This window comes from Gorilla gorilla, chromosome 13 (genome assembly GCF_029281585.2).
Source record: "Gorilla gorilla gorilla isolate KB3781 chromosome 13, NHGRI_mGorGor1-v2.1_pri, whole genome shotgun sequence".
Taxonomy (NCBI): domain Eukaryota; kingdom Metazoa; phylum Chordata; class Mammalia; order Primates; family Hominidae; genus Gorilla; species Gorilla gorilla.
In genome coordinates, this window is record NC_073237.2 from 124,436,745 (window position 1) to 124,451,247 (window position 14,503).

The window sequence follows — 14,503 nt, forward strand, 5'->3', positions numbered from 1 at the left end:
GAAACCCTGTCTCTACTAAAAATACAAAAAAAAAAAATTAGCCAGGTATGGTGGCGGGCGCCTGTAGTCCCAGCTACACAGGAGGCTGAGGCAGGAGAATGGCATGAACTCGAGAGTTGGAGCTTGCAGTGAGCCGAGATCGCGCCACTGCACTCCAGCCTGGGTGACAGAGCGAGACTCCGTCTCAATTAAAAAAAAAAAAAAAGAGTATGTCCAGCCCAAAATGTTAATCGTGTTGGGATTGAGAAACCCTCCTATAGCAGGACACAGACATTTAAACCATATGATTACATGTGTGTGCCTAAACACATGAGAGGAAACACAGGCCGGGTGTGACCCAACGAAGTTCCCTATAGAAAGTGATGAGATCCACGCTGGATGTGAGGGGTGAATAGGAGTTACGAAAGTAATGAGGAAGAAAGTTGTTCTGAGTAAGAGGAACAGCAAAGGCAAAGATTTGGAGGCTAGAAAAAGAGCCTGGGCCAGGCGCAGTGGCTCACACCTGTAATCCTAGTACTTTGGGACGTTGAGGCAGGCAGATGGCTTGAGGTCAGGAGTTTGAGGCCAGCCTGGCCAACATGGCAAACCCCATCTCTACTAAAAATACAAAAAATTAGATGGGTGTGGTGGCATGCCCTTGTAGTCCCAGGTACTCAGGAGGCTGAGGCAGGAAAATCGCTGATTCCAGGGAGGCAGAAGTTGCGGTGAGCCGAGATTGTCATACTGCACTCAAGCCTGGGCAACAGAGCAAGACCCTGTTTCAAAAAAAACCAAAAAAACAAACAAACAAAAAACAACCAAACAAACAAAGGAAAAGAGCCCTTTTTTTTTTTTTTTTGAGATGGAGTCTTGCTCTGTCACCCAGGCTGGAATGCAGTGGCGCGATCTTGAAGAGCCCAATATTTTTAAGGAAGTAAACTTTCTTGATGTGACTGGAATGCAGAGTATAAGGAGGGAAGTGGCGATAGGTCACATTAAGGAGCTGATACTTTATCCGGGGAGTTAAGGGACGTAATTGAAGGATGGAACAGGCTGCAGCATGGGTAGATTTGCTTCTGAAGACCCTCCTCAGCAGGGCCTGGAGGCAGGAGGCCAGTAAGGAGGCTGCTGTGGGTATCATGGGTGAGAGAGAACGTGGGAGTGGGGGAGGGAGGAAGAGCATCTTCAGAACAAGATGTGAGAAGAGAGACAGTGGGTGGGACCAAGGAAGGCATCCAAGTGTCCAGCTTGGGTAACTGGGAATGAAAGTGCCTCTCCCAGAGTTCCACTGCAGCAGGGAGCAAGATAGACAAGGTCCCAGAGCCAAAGATCAACCAGTGAGGAAAACAAGCAACTCAGCTGGGCACGGTGGCTCACGCCTGTAATCCCAGCACTTTAGGAGGCCAAGGCGGGTGGATCACTTGAGGTCAGGAGTTCGAGACCAGCCTGGCCAACATGGTGAAACCCCATCTCTACTAAAAATACAAAGATTAGCCAGGCATGGTGGCGGGCGCCTGTAATTCCAGCTACTCAGGAGGCTGAGGCAGGAGAATCGCTTGAACCTGGAAGGCGAATCTTGCAGTGAGCCAAGATCACGCCACTGCACTCCAGCCTGGGTGACAGAGCGAGACTTTGTCTAAAAAAATAAATAGGCCGGGCGCGGTGGCTCATGTCTGTAATCCCAGCACTTTAGGAGGCTGAGGTGGGCGGATCACCTGAGGTCGGGAGTTCAAGATCAGCCTGACCAACATGGAGAAACCCCGTCTCTACTAAAAATACAAAATTAGCTGTGCATGGTGGTGCATGCCTGTAATCCCAGCTACTCGGGAAATTGAGGCAGGAGAATCGCTTGAAGGAATTGCTGAGGTGGAGGTTGCAGTGAGCCAAGATCGCACCACTGCACTCCAGCCGGGCGACAGAGCGAGACTCTGTCTCTAAAAAGAAAGAGAGAGAGGGAGAGAGAGGAAGGGGAGGGGAGGGGAGGGGGGAAGGGAGGGGAGGGGAGGGGAGTGGGGAAGGGAGGGGAGGGGAGGGGAGGGGAAGGGGAGGGGAGGGGGAGGGGAAGGGGAGGGGAGGGGAGGGGGAGGGGAAGGGGAGGGGAGGGGGAGGGGAAGGAAAGGGAGAAAAAGGGAGGGGAAGGGAGGAGAAGGGAAAGGGAGGGAGGAGGGGAGGGGAGGGAAGGAGCGACTCCAGGTAGCATGAGAGTTAGAGAGAGGACGTCCAGGGGGCCATGGGCATGAGCAGCAGTGAGAGCTAGCCTGGACCGGTGGGAGCTGGAAAAAGACCTCTTGAGGAAATAAGCAGAGCCCTGGAGGCTACCCAGGAGCTGGGCAGGGGAAGAGGTGGGGCAGGGAACCAGCACATTCTGGCACAGCCTCTAGGGCTCTGCCACCGGACAGACCATTTTGAGAACCACATCCCCCTTTGTAAACCTCCATACTGAAGTTAGTTCATCATCTCTAACCAAAAGACTGGGTTTGTCCCTGCCAGTTCCTCCCAGCAGGCACTCTTTCGCACCCTCTGAGAACCTCGACTGATTGGTCTAGAATTTCTGCAAGGGTCAGGAAGGCAGTTCAGGGAGATTTCCAAGCAAGGCATGTGAGTGAGCCGTCTTAGGGGTAGAGGCCCAGCCCCAGTGGGGCAGGTCCAGCTGCCACTGAGAAAAGGACAAGCTGTTCCCTCTGGGACCTGATCAAATTGCAAAATCATGAGCAAATAAATGATCATTGTTTTCAGCCACTAAGTTTCAAGTTGGCTTGTTACACAGCAAAGACAACTGAAGCAAGCAGCTACTGGTGTTGAGCACCTGCTGTGTGTCCCCCACTGTGTTCTGTGTTCTGTGAGCAACAGCTTGTTAACTTCACCCATCCTCCTTATCAGAGAAGGATTTTTAGAGAAATTAAATAATCCCATCCTAGAGCACAGTCAGGAAGTTAGAGACAGGCAGACTCTGAAGCCCCCACATTTACTTGTGAGGAGCCTGGCTCCTGGCCACAAGCTTACATGAGATCTCTCAGTCCCAACCAGAAGCAATGACAAAGGCTGAGCCTGGCAGGCCTCAGTGGGGTGGCAGGAGGGGGCAGCTGCCCTCCCCACACCAGACTTGAGACACAACAAGTGAGTTGCAGTCATGGAGTCAGCTCCCCAGTCATGCCCTTGCACATACTGCAGACCCAGCCCAGGTGCCTCTATTCGGTGGCCCCTATCAGGGGGTCTCAACTGAAGCCTTACCCAGGTGCCTCTGCCAGGACCTCCTGGCAGGAGTGTGCAGTGTGAGGAATCTTTTCTTTCCTTTTTTTTTTTTTTGGAGACAGAGTCTCGCTCTGTCGCCCAGGCTGGAGTGCAGTGGCGTGATCTCAGCTCACTGCAACCTCTGCCTCCTGGGCTAAAGTGATTCTCCTGCCTCAGCCTCCTGAGTAGCTGGGATTATAGGCCCCTGCCACCACTCCCAGCTAAGTTTTGTATTTTTAGTAGAGACAGGGTTCACCATGTTGGCCAGGCTGGTCTCGAACTCCTGGCCTCAAGTGATTCACCTTCCTTGGCCTCCCAAAGTGTTGGGATTGCAGGTATGAGCCACTGTGCCTGGCCTAATTTTTGTATTTCCCTCTTTTTTAAATTTTTATTATTATTTTTTTTCTGGGTAGAGACAGATTTTTGCCATGTTGCCCAGGCTGGTCTCAAACTCCTGGGCTCAGGAGATCCTCCTGATTTGGCCTCCCAAAGTGCTGGGATTACACAAGCCCAGCCAGTGAAAGGAATCTTGAACACTCTTTACTATCAGTAATTTTCCACTCCTAGCCCTTCTCCCTCTTGTCCCCCTCTGACCCCCACCAAGGCCATAAAACAGCAGGAGTCTTTTTTTCCTGAGGATTCCCTCAGCAGTGAGAAGACACCCCCTTGTGTAATACATCTCACCCTTACCTGGTGCTGTCCTGTGGGGAAAAAAATGGAACATAAGGGGAGTGGCGTTTTCTCCTCTTGCTTACGCCAGCATAGTAAGCAATTACAGGCTTCACTGTTACTTTCACTGTAGCCTGTTGTCTTCATGGACTAAGGTAAGGGGACAGCTCAGCAGTCTCCAACTTGTGCACCCGCCTCTTTCAGAGCAATTGCAGCCACAGCCTCCTGGCGGTGGCCTCTTCCCTGTACTGGCCTTGGTTCCCACGTCCCCAGTCAGCCTTAAGTCCTTCCCACTCTGCTTTCTGTGCCCCTGCCACCTTCTAGTTCCAGGGTCGCATCCTTTGTAATCCCATTCAAACCACAGAGCTCCCATTATGACATCAAGACTTGGTAGTTACCACTTCGGATTATCGGCCACTGTAATGACGATGACAGCAGCTGTATTTATTGAGCATGAGCTATTCCCAGCACTGCCTTGTAGATCTGTTGGGCAAACATTATTGAAGAAAGAACTGGCCGGATGCCACGGTTCACACCGTAATCCCAGCACTTTGGGAGGCCGAGGCAGGAAGATGACTTGAGCCCAGGAATTCGAGACTACCTGGCTGACCTGGCAAAACCCAGTCTCAACAAAAAATACAAAAGTTAGCTGGGCATAGTGATGGGCTCCTGTGATCCCAGCTACTAGGGAGACTGAGGTGGAAAGATCTCTCCAGCCCAGGAGGTCAAGGCTGCAGTGAGCCATGATTGTGTCACTGCACTCCAGCCTAGGCAACAGAGTGAGAACTTGTCTCAAGACAAATAAAAAAAAAAAACTCTCCCCTAAAATACAGTTTACAAAGCATGCCTTTCCAAAAGGCTATCAAAAGGGTTTAAAATATAAAAGGTTTGGGAGGCTGAGGCAGAAGAATTGCTTGAACCAGGGAATCAGAGGTTGCAGTGAGCCAAGATCGTGCCACAGCACTCCAGTCTGGCGACAGAGCAAAAAAAAAAAAAAAAAAAAAATACTAACACAAGCTGCCTCTAGGCCTCGTTTGATCTAGACACTACTCCTCCCGGTCAGGTCAGGCTCAAATCATCTCTAGGTAACCTCAAATCTTACTGGCAGCAAGGTCAGAGTAGTTAAGAACAGTAGCTAACAGCATGGGCTACGTTGGGTAATAAGGTAGCTATGGGACTTTAGGCAAATTGTTAAACCTCTCTGATTCTCAATGTCCTCACCTGCAAACAGAACAATGTTAGTGCCTACTTCCTGGGGCTGTTGCAAGGAGTCAATGAGATAATGCTTATAAGGCCTCAGTAGACTAGGGGCTCAATAATTGTTAGTTGTTTTTTTTTTTTTTGAGATGGAGTCTCGCTGTGTCGCCAGGCTAGAGTGCTGTGGTGCAATCTCAGCTCACTGCAACCTCCAACTCCCTGGTTCAAGGGATTCTCCTGCCTCTGCCTCCCAAGTAGCTGGGATTACAGGCATGCGCCACCATGCCTGGCTAATTTTTGTATTTTTAGTAGAGATGGAGTTTCACTATGTTGGCCAGGTTGGTCTCGATCTCCTGACCTCGTGATCCGCCCGCCTCAGCATCCCAAAGTGCTGGGATTACAGGCATGAGCCACCGCACCCGGCCAATAATTGTTAGTTTTTAATTTTTTTTTTTTTTTTTTTGAGATGGCGCCTTGCTCTGTTGCCCAGGCTGGAGTGCAGTGGTGCGATCTCGGCTCACTGCAAGCTCTGCCTCCGGGATTCACGCCATTCTCATCCTGTATTTAAATATATATATTGCATATATGTAAAGATAGGGTCTTGCTATGTTGCCCAGGCTGGTCTTGAACTCCTGGGCTCAAGTGATCCTCCCATCTTGACCTCCTCACCTTGGATTACAGATGTGAGCCACCACACCTGTTCCAATTTTTTTTTTTTTTCAGACGGAGTTTTGCTCTTGTTGCCCAGGCTGGAGTGCAGTGGTGTGATCTTGGTTCACTACAACCTCCACCTCCTGGCTTCAAGTGATTCTCCTGCCTCAGCCTCCCAAGTAGCTGGGACTATAGCAGCCTGCAACCACGCCCGGCTAATTTTTTGTATTTTTAGTAGAGACGGGCGGGGTTTCACCCTGTTAGCCAGGACGGTCTCGATCTCCTGACCTCGTGATCCGCCTGCCTCGGCCTCCCAAAGCGCTGGGATTACAGGCGTGAGCCACCACGCCTGGCCAATAATTGTTAGTTTTTATTGTTACTAAATACTGGTGAGAGTGATAGCTATGCCCAGGAATACTGAGATCCCTCCAGAAGGAAGGCCAGTCTTATTTAAAGGAGTATCCCTGCTTGGCAGGACTTCCGAACTGTTCAGCAGAAACTCCAGAGAAGCAGTCATCCTTGGTGCAGGATCCGGATTCCAGCTGAGTTTAAGTCTTCCAGTCTCTGAGCCAAGGTTCTTAACTAGCCTGGAGTAGTGGCTCATGGCTGTAATCCCAACACTTTGGCAGGCAGAGGCAGGAGGAACACTTGAGCCCAAGAGTTGGAGACCAGCTTGGGCAACATGGTGAAACCCCATCTCTACCAAAAAAAAAAAAAAAAAAAAAATTAGCTGAGTGTGGTGGCGCATGCCTGTAGTCCCAGCTACTCGAGAGGCTGAGGTGGGAGGATCAGTTGAGCCCAGGGGGTCAAGGCTACAGTGAGCTGTGATCCTGCCACTGCACTCCAGCCTAGGTGACAGATTGAGACCATGGTTTTTTTTGTTTTTTGAGACAAGAGTTTCACTCTTGTTGCCCAGGCTGGAGTGCAGTGGTGCGATCTCAGCCTCCTGGGTTCAAGCAATTCTCCTGCCTTAGCCTCCCCAATAGCTGGGATTACAGGCATGTGGCACCATGCCCAGCTAATTTTTGCATTTTTAGTAGAGACAGAGTTTCTCCATGTTGGTCAGGCTGGTCTCAAACTTCTGACCTCAGGTGATCCACTCACCTCGGCCTCCCAAAGTGCTGGGATTACAGACATGAGCCACCTCCAACTGGCCAAGACCCTGTCTTTTTTTTTTTGAGACAGAGTTTCTTGTTGCCCAGGCTGGAGTGCAATGGCGTGATCTCAGCTCACTGCAACCTCAGCCTCCCAGGTTCAAGCGATTCTCCTGCCTCAGCCTCCCAAGTAGCTGGGATTACAGGTGCCCGCCACCACACCCAACTAATTTTTTGTATTTTTAGTACAGACGGAGTTTCACCATGTTGGCCAGGCTTGTCTCGAACTCCTGACCTCGTGATCCACCTGCCTCGGCCTCCCAAAATGCTGGGATTACAGAGATGAGCCACCACACCTGGCCAGATCCAGTCTTTAAAAAAAAAAAAAAAGAAAAAATTCTTAACCTTCAGAAAGTATCAGGATTACTGAGGGCTTGTACTGAGGGCTTGTTTACAATGCATAGAGTCCTCCCTCCAGGTTTTGAGTGAGGCCTGCGATTGGGTATATTTAACAAATGCCTCAGGTAATTCTTTTTTTTTTTTCTTTTGTTTTTTTTTTTTTTGAGACGGAGTCTTGCTCTGTTGTCTGGGCTGGAGTGCAATGGCATGATCTTGGGTCACTGCAACCACTGTCTCCCGGGTTCAAGTGATTCTCCTGCCTCGGCCTCCTGAGTAGCTGGGATTACAGGTGCATGCCACCACGCCCGGCTAATTTGTGTATTTTTAGTAGAGACGGGGTTTCACCATGTTGGTCAGGCTGGTCTCGAACTCCTGACCTCGTGATCCGCCCACCTCGGCCTCCCAAAGTGCTGGGATTACAGGCATGAGCCACAGTGCCTGGCCTGCCTCAGGTAATTCTTAAGAGTCCCAAACACTGCCTTAAACCAGGAATAGACTGACTTCTACTGTAAATGGGTCAGAGAGTAAACACCTTTGGCTTTGTGGGCCAGATGTCTCTGTAACTACTCAACTCTTGCTTTGGTGGTACAAAAAAAAAAAAAAAAAGCCACAGGTTCATAAATGAATGGGTATGGCTGTGTTCCAATACAATTTTATTTATAAAAATAGGTGGTGAGCCTGATTTGAGTTTGTGGGCCATCATCTGCCAGTCCCTGGTTCTTTTCTATATATAAGCAATAAAGACACAGAGATGTGTGTATAAAAAAGTGATATGTCTTTAATTTAAAATTATGACCCGGAAATAACTAGTCAGTTTAAGTGATCCAGACTTCCTCTTCATACCCAAATGGAACAGACACAACATTGGCTCAGATTTCCAACCCCAGAAAGAAACCAAACCAAGTCCTCAGGAAGTCCCTGCAGCGACCTTGCTGGGGCCATCAGACCGCACAGAGTGCAGGTGCCCAAGCTGCTGGGCTGCTCTTAATCCAGCCACACTGAGAAGAGCTTTCCTTCTACCAGCAACTCCCTCGCTGGGTCCGATATCCCCCTTCACCTCCCTTTTAGCTGGCACTGCACGAATGCCTCCACAGAGAGGCTGACAGTACAGCAGTCACCTCCCAACTGTCTTCGGTGCATCTTCAGGGCCACCTTCCTGTGGTCACAATAGAGGAGCTGAGCATTCTAAACGTTCGTGCCCAGGAGGGCGGCGTCTTCTCTTTTTAGCTGAGGTCTGGAGCCCTGAGTTGTAACCATTGGTCATATGTGGCTGAGGCACCGGCAGCAAATCGCCAAACTTGGGAAACGATCTGGGGAGATGCAAGGGCCTTGGTAATTGATGGTGAGTCTGAAAATGAAACAGACAAATGGCATCTGGGTAAAATCCTTACAGACATCTCAGAAGAGAAAGTGTAAAGATGGAACAGGGAACAGCACCTCCTTCAGCACTCCAAGGCTCTGCCTGCTCTTCCCTGAGCATAGAATCCAAAGGGTCCCATTTGTTTTTTTGGTTTTTTCTTTGTTTTTTTTTGAGACAGAGTCTCGCTCTGTCGCCAGGCTGGAGTGCAGCGGTGCAATCTCGGCTCACTGCAACTTCCGCCTCCTGGGTTCAAGCGATTCTCCTGCCTCAGCCTCCCGGGTAGCTGGGACTACAGGCGTGCGCCACCACGCCCAGCTAATTTTTGTATTTTTAGTAGAGACGGGGTTTCATCATGTTGGCCAGGATGGTCTTGATCTCTTGACCTCGTGATCCACCCGCCTCGGCCTCCCAAAGCGCTGGGATTACAGACTTGAGCCACCTCGCCCGGCCAGGGTCCCACTTCTTAGGTCAGCTTTGCCTTTTCCTCCTCCTACATTCAGGGTCAATTATGGCTTTGGATTCACTCAGCCACTCAGAGGGAGTCTCAAGAGAACAGAAGGCACTGAGCGGTGTGGCAGGCGAAGAGTCCAGCATATGATGCTCAGCAGGGCTTTTTTTGCACTGAATTTTGGAAATGTGGAGTCAGCAGAGAGGAAAGGAGGAAGGGTGTGGCCACAGGGCAGCCCTCCTGGAGGCCTTCCTAGGAGGGGTTCACACACAGAATAAATACAACTGGCTGGATGCAAGTCTCCGCACAAAGCCAACAGGTCACTCAGACCCACTGCAGTGGGGCAGCAAGCTTCCACACTAGTTGGCTTTCTCAAAAATTTACAGCATCCAAAGCTTGACCTGAGTCAAAAGCTCTAGGGACAAACCACCAAAGGGCTGCCCAGAGATGCTGTTGAAAACCAGAGAGTGGCCAAACCGTCCCCACCATACACAGCATTCCTGAGCCAGACTGGCTGCACACCGCATGTATTACAGAGGCGTCCCAGCGCACTACCTAACAAGGGCCTGCGCTGTGCCTGGGGTGGGGTCGGGGGAGAGCACAACAGTCATTGGAGTCCCCTGAGAACTGAGGCACAGTGAGGAGAAAACGGTGGGGTTTCCTCCTCAGGCTCAGTCACACTACCTCCCAAGGGAGGAAGATATTATTGCTCAACTGCCAGCATCAGTGACATTACCCTACTCGAAAGGATGGCACCTGGGGTTGGGCAGCTCAGGAGAGACCCAGGCTGGGCGACGGCCCCCAGTGACAGCCCGTTGTGTTGTTCCTTACAGTTGTCCAAGACCAAGGCTGGGTCATGTCACAAGCCCGGGGTCATGACAACACATGTCCCATCACATGCACACGTGACCCCCTGCTAACCAATCTTCTGGATCTTAGCAAGGCAGCTCAAGTAGGGGGAGTACGAGTTTGGGTCCCAGGAGCCCAACAAATTCCTCTTCTCAAAAACAGTGCAGCCCCTAAGCGTTTATTAAAGAGGGAGCTGTGCACGCGGCCGGCCTAAGGCCAAGGCCAATTACAGGACCCACTTACAAGTCCATGGAGTTTTCATCCCATCATGGCAGAAGGCTGGCCTGACCCCTGCCCTCACTGGATGATGCTGTCTGGCTGCCCATTCTGGGCCACCTGCCCAGGGTCAGAGGCGGGGGCCGGGTTAGCTGTGTTGCTCTGCAGGTAGCGGCGGAAATCTTTGATCATAGGCCGGAGGACCTGGATGAGGACGCTCAGGGCAGCCTGTGTGCCCTCCATGGCCTGGGCCTGGCGCTCCTGGGCACAGGCCTGCACTTCCTGGGAGCGGCGGATCATCTGCAGTAGGTCGTTCTGCTGTTCCAGGTGCTGTGCGATCTCCTTCACATGCAGGTTGGTGACCCGCTGCTCCTGTATCAGCTTGGCGGAGTTGAGAGCAATGCGGCTCTTGAGCGCTTGCGGCTTGACCGACGTGTCTGCATGCTGGGCCATCATGTCCACAGGGGCCTCCGGTGGCAGAGGTGGGGGCGCCTCAGCCGTGCAGTACTCCACCACGCTCTCCTCCAGCGTGTGATAGGTGGTCTCTGTGGGGACTGCAGGGTAGAAAGAACAGAGGCCAAGGGAGGTCACTTTCTGGAAGGAATAAAGCTGGCTGTATGGGGTGGGGAGGAGGCCATAAAGTCCTGTCCTGGAGGGACATAAAGGGGAATCCAGGCCTCCCCTGGCTGCATAGCTATACACATATAAATCTAGAATCTAAGGGGTTCAGAATCTTAATCTACTTGGTAATCAAAGGGCCAGCCCTGGATCTGGCAAAAGCAAAGATGTTGATCATAATACTAGCAAAGCTTTTAGAGCAACTACTACATGTCGGGCACTTTGTACTCATTAGCTCAACAAATCCTCAAAATGACACCAAGAGGTTGGTGCTGTCATCTTCATTTTTCAGAGATGAGGAAACAGACTGAGAAATGTAGAATGACTTGCTAAGGTCACAGAGCTCATTCAGCAGAGCCAAGAGGCAAATCTAGGTCTCCCCAACAGCAGAGCCCGATGTGCTCCTGAACTAAACGCTGGGCTGCTCCTAGCTAAGAAGGGCACCCCCGGCCGGGCGCGGTGGCTCACACTTGTAATCCCAGCACTTTGGGAGGCCAAGGTGGGTGGATTACCTGAGGTCAGGAGTTCGAGACCAGCCTGACCAACATGGAGAAACCCCGTCTCTATTAAAAATACAAAATTAGCCGGGCATGGTGGCGCGTGCCTGTAATCCCAGCTACTTGGGAGGCTGAGGCAGGAGAATCACTTGAACCTGGGAGGCGGAGGTTGCAGTGAGCCGAGATCGTGCCATTGCACTCCAGCCTGGGCAACAAGAGCAAAACTCCATCTCATAAAAAAAAGAAAGAAAGAAAGAAAGGCACCCCAGAGGCTGGGTCACATGCTCTCTGTGGTACCGTGCAGCAGGCATCTTGGGTGGGACTCTACACACGCTCTTTGCAGCCACATTAGTCCTAGCTCCTCTGATGCTTTCTGTTTTTTTTTTTTTTTTTTTTGAGACGGAGTTTTGCTCTTTTGCCCTGTTACCCAGGTTGGAGTTCAGTGGCACGATCTCGGCTCACTGGAACTTCTGCCTCCCAGGTTCAAGTGATTCTTGTGCCTCAGCCTCCCGAGTAGCTGGGACTACAGTCGCCCACCTCCAAGCCTGGGTAATTTTTGTATTTTTAGTAGAGACAGCGTTTCACTATAATGGCCAGGCTTGTCTCGAACTCCTGACCTCCAGTGATCTGCCCACCTCAGCCTCCCAAAGTGCTGGGATTACAGGAGTGAGCCACCATGCCGGCCCTTTGATGCTTTCTTGACTTGACTTCCTAGGCCCCTATGGCGAAGCAGAAATGGAGGTGGGAATGGGGCAGCAGTAGCTAAAGTACCCAGTCAATGTCTCCCTGTCTGTCATCATCTGGGTCAACCTGATACTTAAACATCCTTCCTGTTCCAGAGCAGCATCTGACTTAGACCCGTGTTTGTCCCCCTTACCCCACCCCAGTGTATTCTTGAGAAATACGCATTGCGAGGGGATGGCACTCGCACATCCACCCAACTCCCCCAACCCCCACTGAGAATCACTGAATGATCCAGCTCACAGTCATCACAAACGAGCAGAGGTAACAGGGCACAAACTCTTCTTTGAACTAAAAAATCCAACCAAAGTTAGTTCTGTTGTCATTCCTGAGAACCATGGAAAGGATCCTGGCTGGGCTGTTTGGGCCTCCACACATGTGGGAGAGGTCAAGCTCCTCCACCCTTCAACGCCAATGTCAGCTATGTGTCCTTATGCCACCAAGAAGCCCCCTTCCTCTTCCGGGGCCTTAGGTTTTCCCAACTGATGGTGAAGCTATTCCTATATGTGTCATCTCTGTCCTACTAGAATATAACTGGCCTGTATTTTAGACAACTTGGTAATCCCAGTGCCCAGCACAGGGTTTGGTACAGAATAAGTGCTAATGTTTGATGAATGAATGAATGAATGAATGGAGTAGATTAACACCAGGAACAATGAGGCTCCTGAGCAGCACCTGATGAAAGATCCCCCACACTGAAAACAGAATCCAGAATCGTTGTCTCACTTGGGCAGTATTATTCCCATCAATTTTTTCAACAAATATGGCCTGGCTGTCTACTACAAGCCAGGCCCTGTGAAAAGTCCTGTGGGGATACAGACACGGTCTCTTGTTTTCAAGGACCACCCAGTTCGGCAAGTGGAGGTAAGTCATGGACAAACATGGTGGCAATGCTCAGTGGCGAGCTATCCAGCACGTCAGAAGTCCAGCCCACGTGCTGAGGAAGTCCCAAAGAAAGCAAGATCACTTCTGTCTGGGTGCTGCTCTTGGAAGGCCTCATGGTCTTCCAAGACCCCCATCTGACCTCTGACCCTTGGCAGCCAACCTTCCCCAGGCCACCCCAGAGCTTGCTGGCCCTTCCCACTTATGCACGCCGCCTGGGCAGGAGAGGTCACTCACTCTGCGTCAGGGTGACCGTGGCTGCGGCTGCGGTGGCCGAGGGTCCGAGGGCCACAGGGTGGATCTCTGTGGTGCTGGGCAGGCTGATGATGGTGGCCTCGCCCAGCAGGTTGCAGATACGTTGTTGCATGGGGGTCAGCAGCACTGGGGCTACAGCTGGGCCACCGCCGCCACTGCCACCGCCTGTCCCAGGCCCCCCAGCTCCGTCCTCCTCAGTGGGCCCCGGCGCCTCACCACCCTCCACGGCGGCCCGGACCTGGGCAACCTTGCGACGGACCTCGGTCTTGAGGTCAGACCACTTCTTCTTGACCTCAGGCAGCTCTCTGCGGCAGGTGGCCACGGCGTTGACCCTTCTCAGGATGCCGTGCCAGGCCGCGCTCTTGGCGGCCAGGGGGACCCCGGCGTTGAAGTGGTTCACCAGCAGGTGCTTCTTCAGCTCCAGCTCCTCCACGATGATCTCCACCTCCCGCTCCGAGAAGTTCATCTTCCTTTTCTTGGCTGGGACGGCCATGGCCTCTCCCCTCCCCTCTTTTTAAAGAAATTATAATCCCCTCAAGCGCCCCAATTCCCCTTCTCTTCTTCCTCAGCCTCGCCCCTCACCCACCCCCTACAGGGGATAGGCCAGGCTTGCTCGAGGCCAAGCACTAGGCCTTTGGTAACCCCCCTCGCTACGCAAAGTGCGTAGGGCCCAGCCCCGACCGGCCCGGCCGCTGCCAGCCAGCAGCGTAATGGCTTCCTGAATCTGCCTCTTCCGCCGAGGTGTGCGGAGATCCGCCCACTTCCCCTCTTCCCGCCTCCCAGAGCTTCTCCGGGAGAACCGGCCTTCCCGGTTGGTAGCTGCTCAAATATCACGTCGATCACTGGGTCTTTCGATCTGTCGCTCAGCTAAGGAGCACGCCTGCTTACTGTAATTCGCCTGATGATTGGTTTAAAATTGTGTCCGTCGCCCAGAGCGCCCCGCCCACCTAACCTTTATTCACTTCCATTGGAAAATCATTCTGTCGTTCAATTGTCAGTATTACGACTATTAAGCCGTTAAATTCAGCTATTTTATTGGTGGTTTAGGGAGTTAGATTACCAAAACCCTGCTTCCTGAGGATACTTAGTGCTTTCGGCCGTGAGCCATGGGTCAATTAATTTTTAATTCCTCCCACCGGCACAAACTCTGCCTCGCAACTGCAGTTCACAAATGCTCTCACACAAATCCTATTTCCCACCGGAGGCTACGATCTCTCCGTACACTACCGCTCCTCCCATCCTTAAGATCCCGCAGTCTAAACAGGGTTAGTTCATCAATGGAAACTGGACACGGGGTCTTCCGCCTGCCAATCACATGACTCATGCCTATCGCTGCGTGATTTTCTCTCTCTTGGCCCCCGGCTCAGCCAATCCCCGCCTCCCTCAGTTTGAATCGGCCCCAGGCGGAGCCGGGTGA

General features: G+C 51.8%; 1 protein-coding gene across 3 annotated transcripts; it reads right to left on the reverse strand.

The window, feature by feature from the left end:
* Window positions 1-7,974: 7,974 nt before the first annotated feature.
* On the reverse strand, window positions 7,975-14,373 carry NAIF1 (nuclear apoptosis inducing factor 1). Of its 3 annotated transcripts, none has more exons than XR_008668572.2 (3): window positions 13,069-13,896; window positions 8,658-10,647; window positions 7,975-8,568 (listed from the first exon to the last, which is right to left on the reverse strand). XR_008668572.2 is itself a non-coding variant. In XM_004048675.5 (2 exons), exons 1-2 carry the CDS (start codon window positions 13,577-13,579, stop codon window positions 10,175-10,177), a joined length of 984 nt encoding a protein of 327 aa, XP_004048723.1. In that variant the 5' UTR covers window positions 13,580-14,373; the 3' UTR covers window positions 7,975-10,174. The 3 variants fall into 3 exon arrangements, 1 of the variants encoding a protein (XP_004048723.1); XR_002007200.4 differs by having other exon boundaries at window positions 10,121-10,647; window positions 13,069-13,890; XM_004048675.5 differs by having other exon boundaries at window positions 7,975-10,647; window positions 13,069-14,373.
* Window positions 14,374-14,503: the final 130 nt, after the last annotated feature.

What these genes read in the sequence shown, in the direction of transcription:
- NAIF1 (XM_004048675.5), bottom strand. Translation starts at nt 13,579, where the DNA reads ATGGCCGTCCCAGCCAAGAAAAGGAAGATGAACTTCTCGGAGCGGGAG. An exon ending in CACGGTCACCCTGACGCAGA is followed by an intron (nt 10,648 to 13,068) that starts GTGAGTGACCTC and finishes TCTACCCTGCAG; the next exon opens with TCCCCACAGAGACCACCTAT.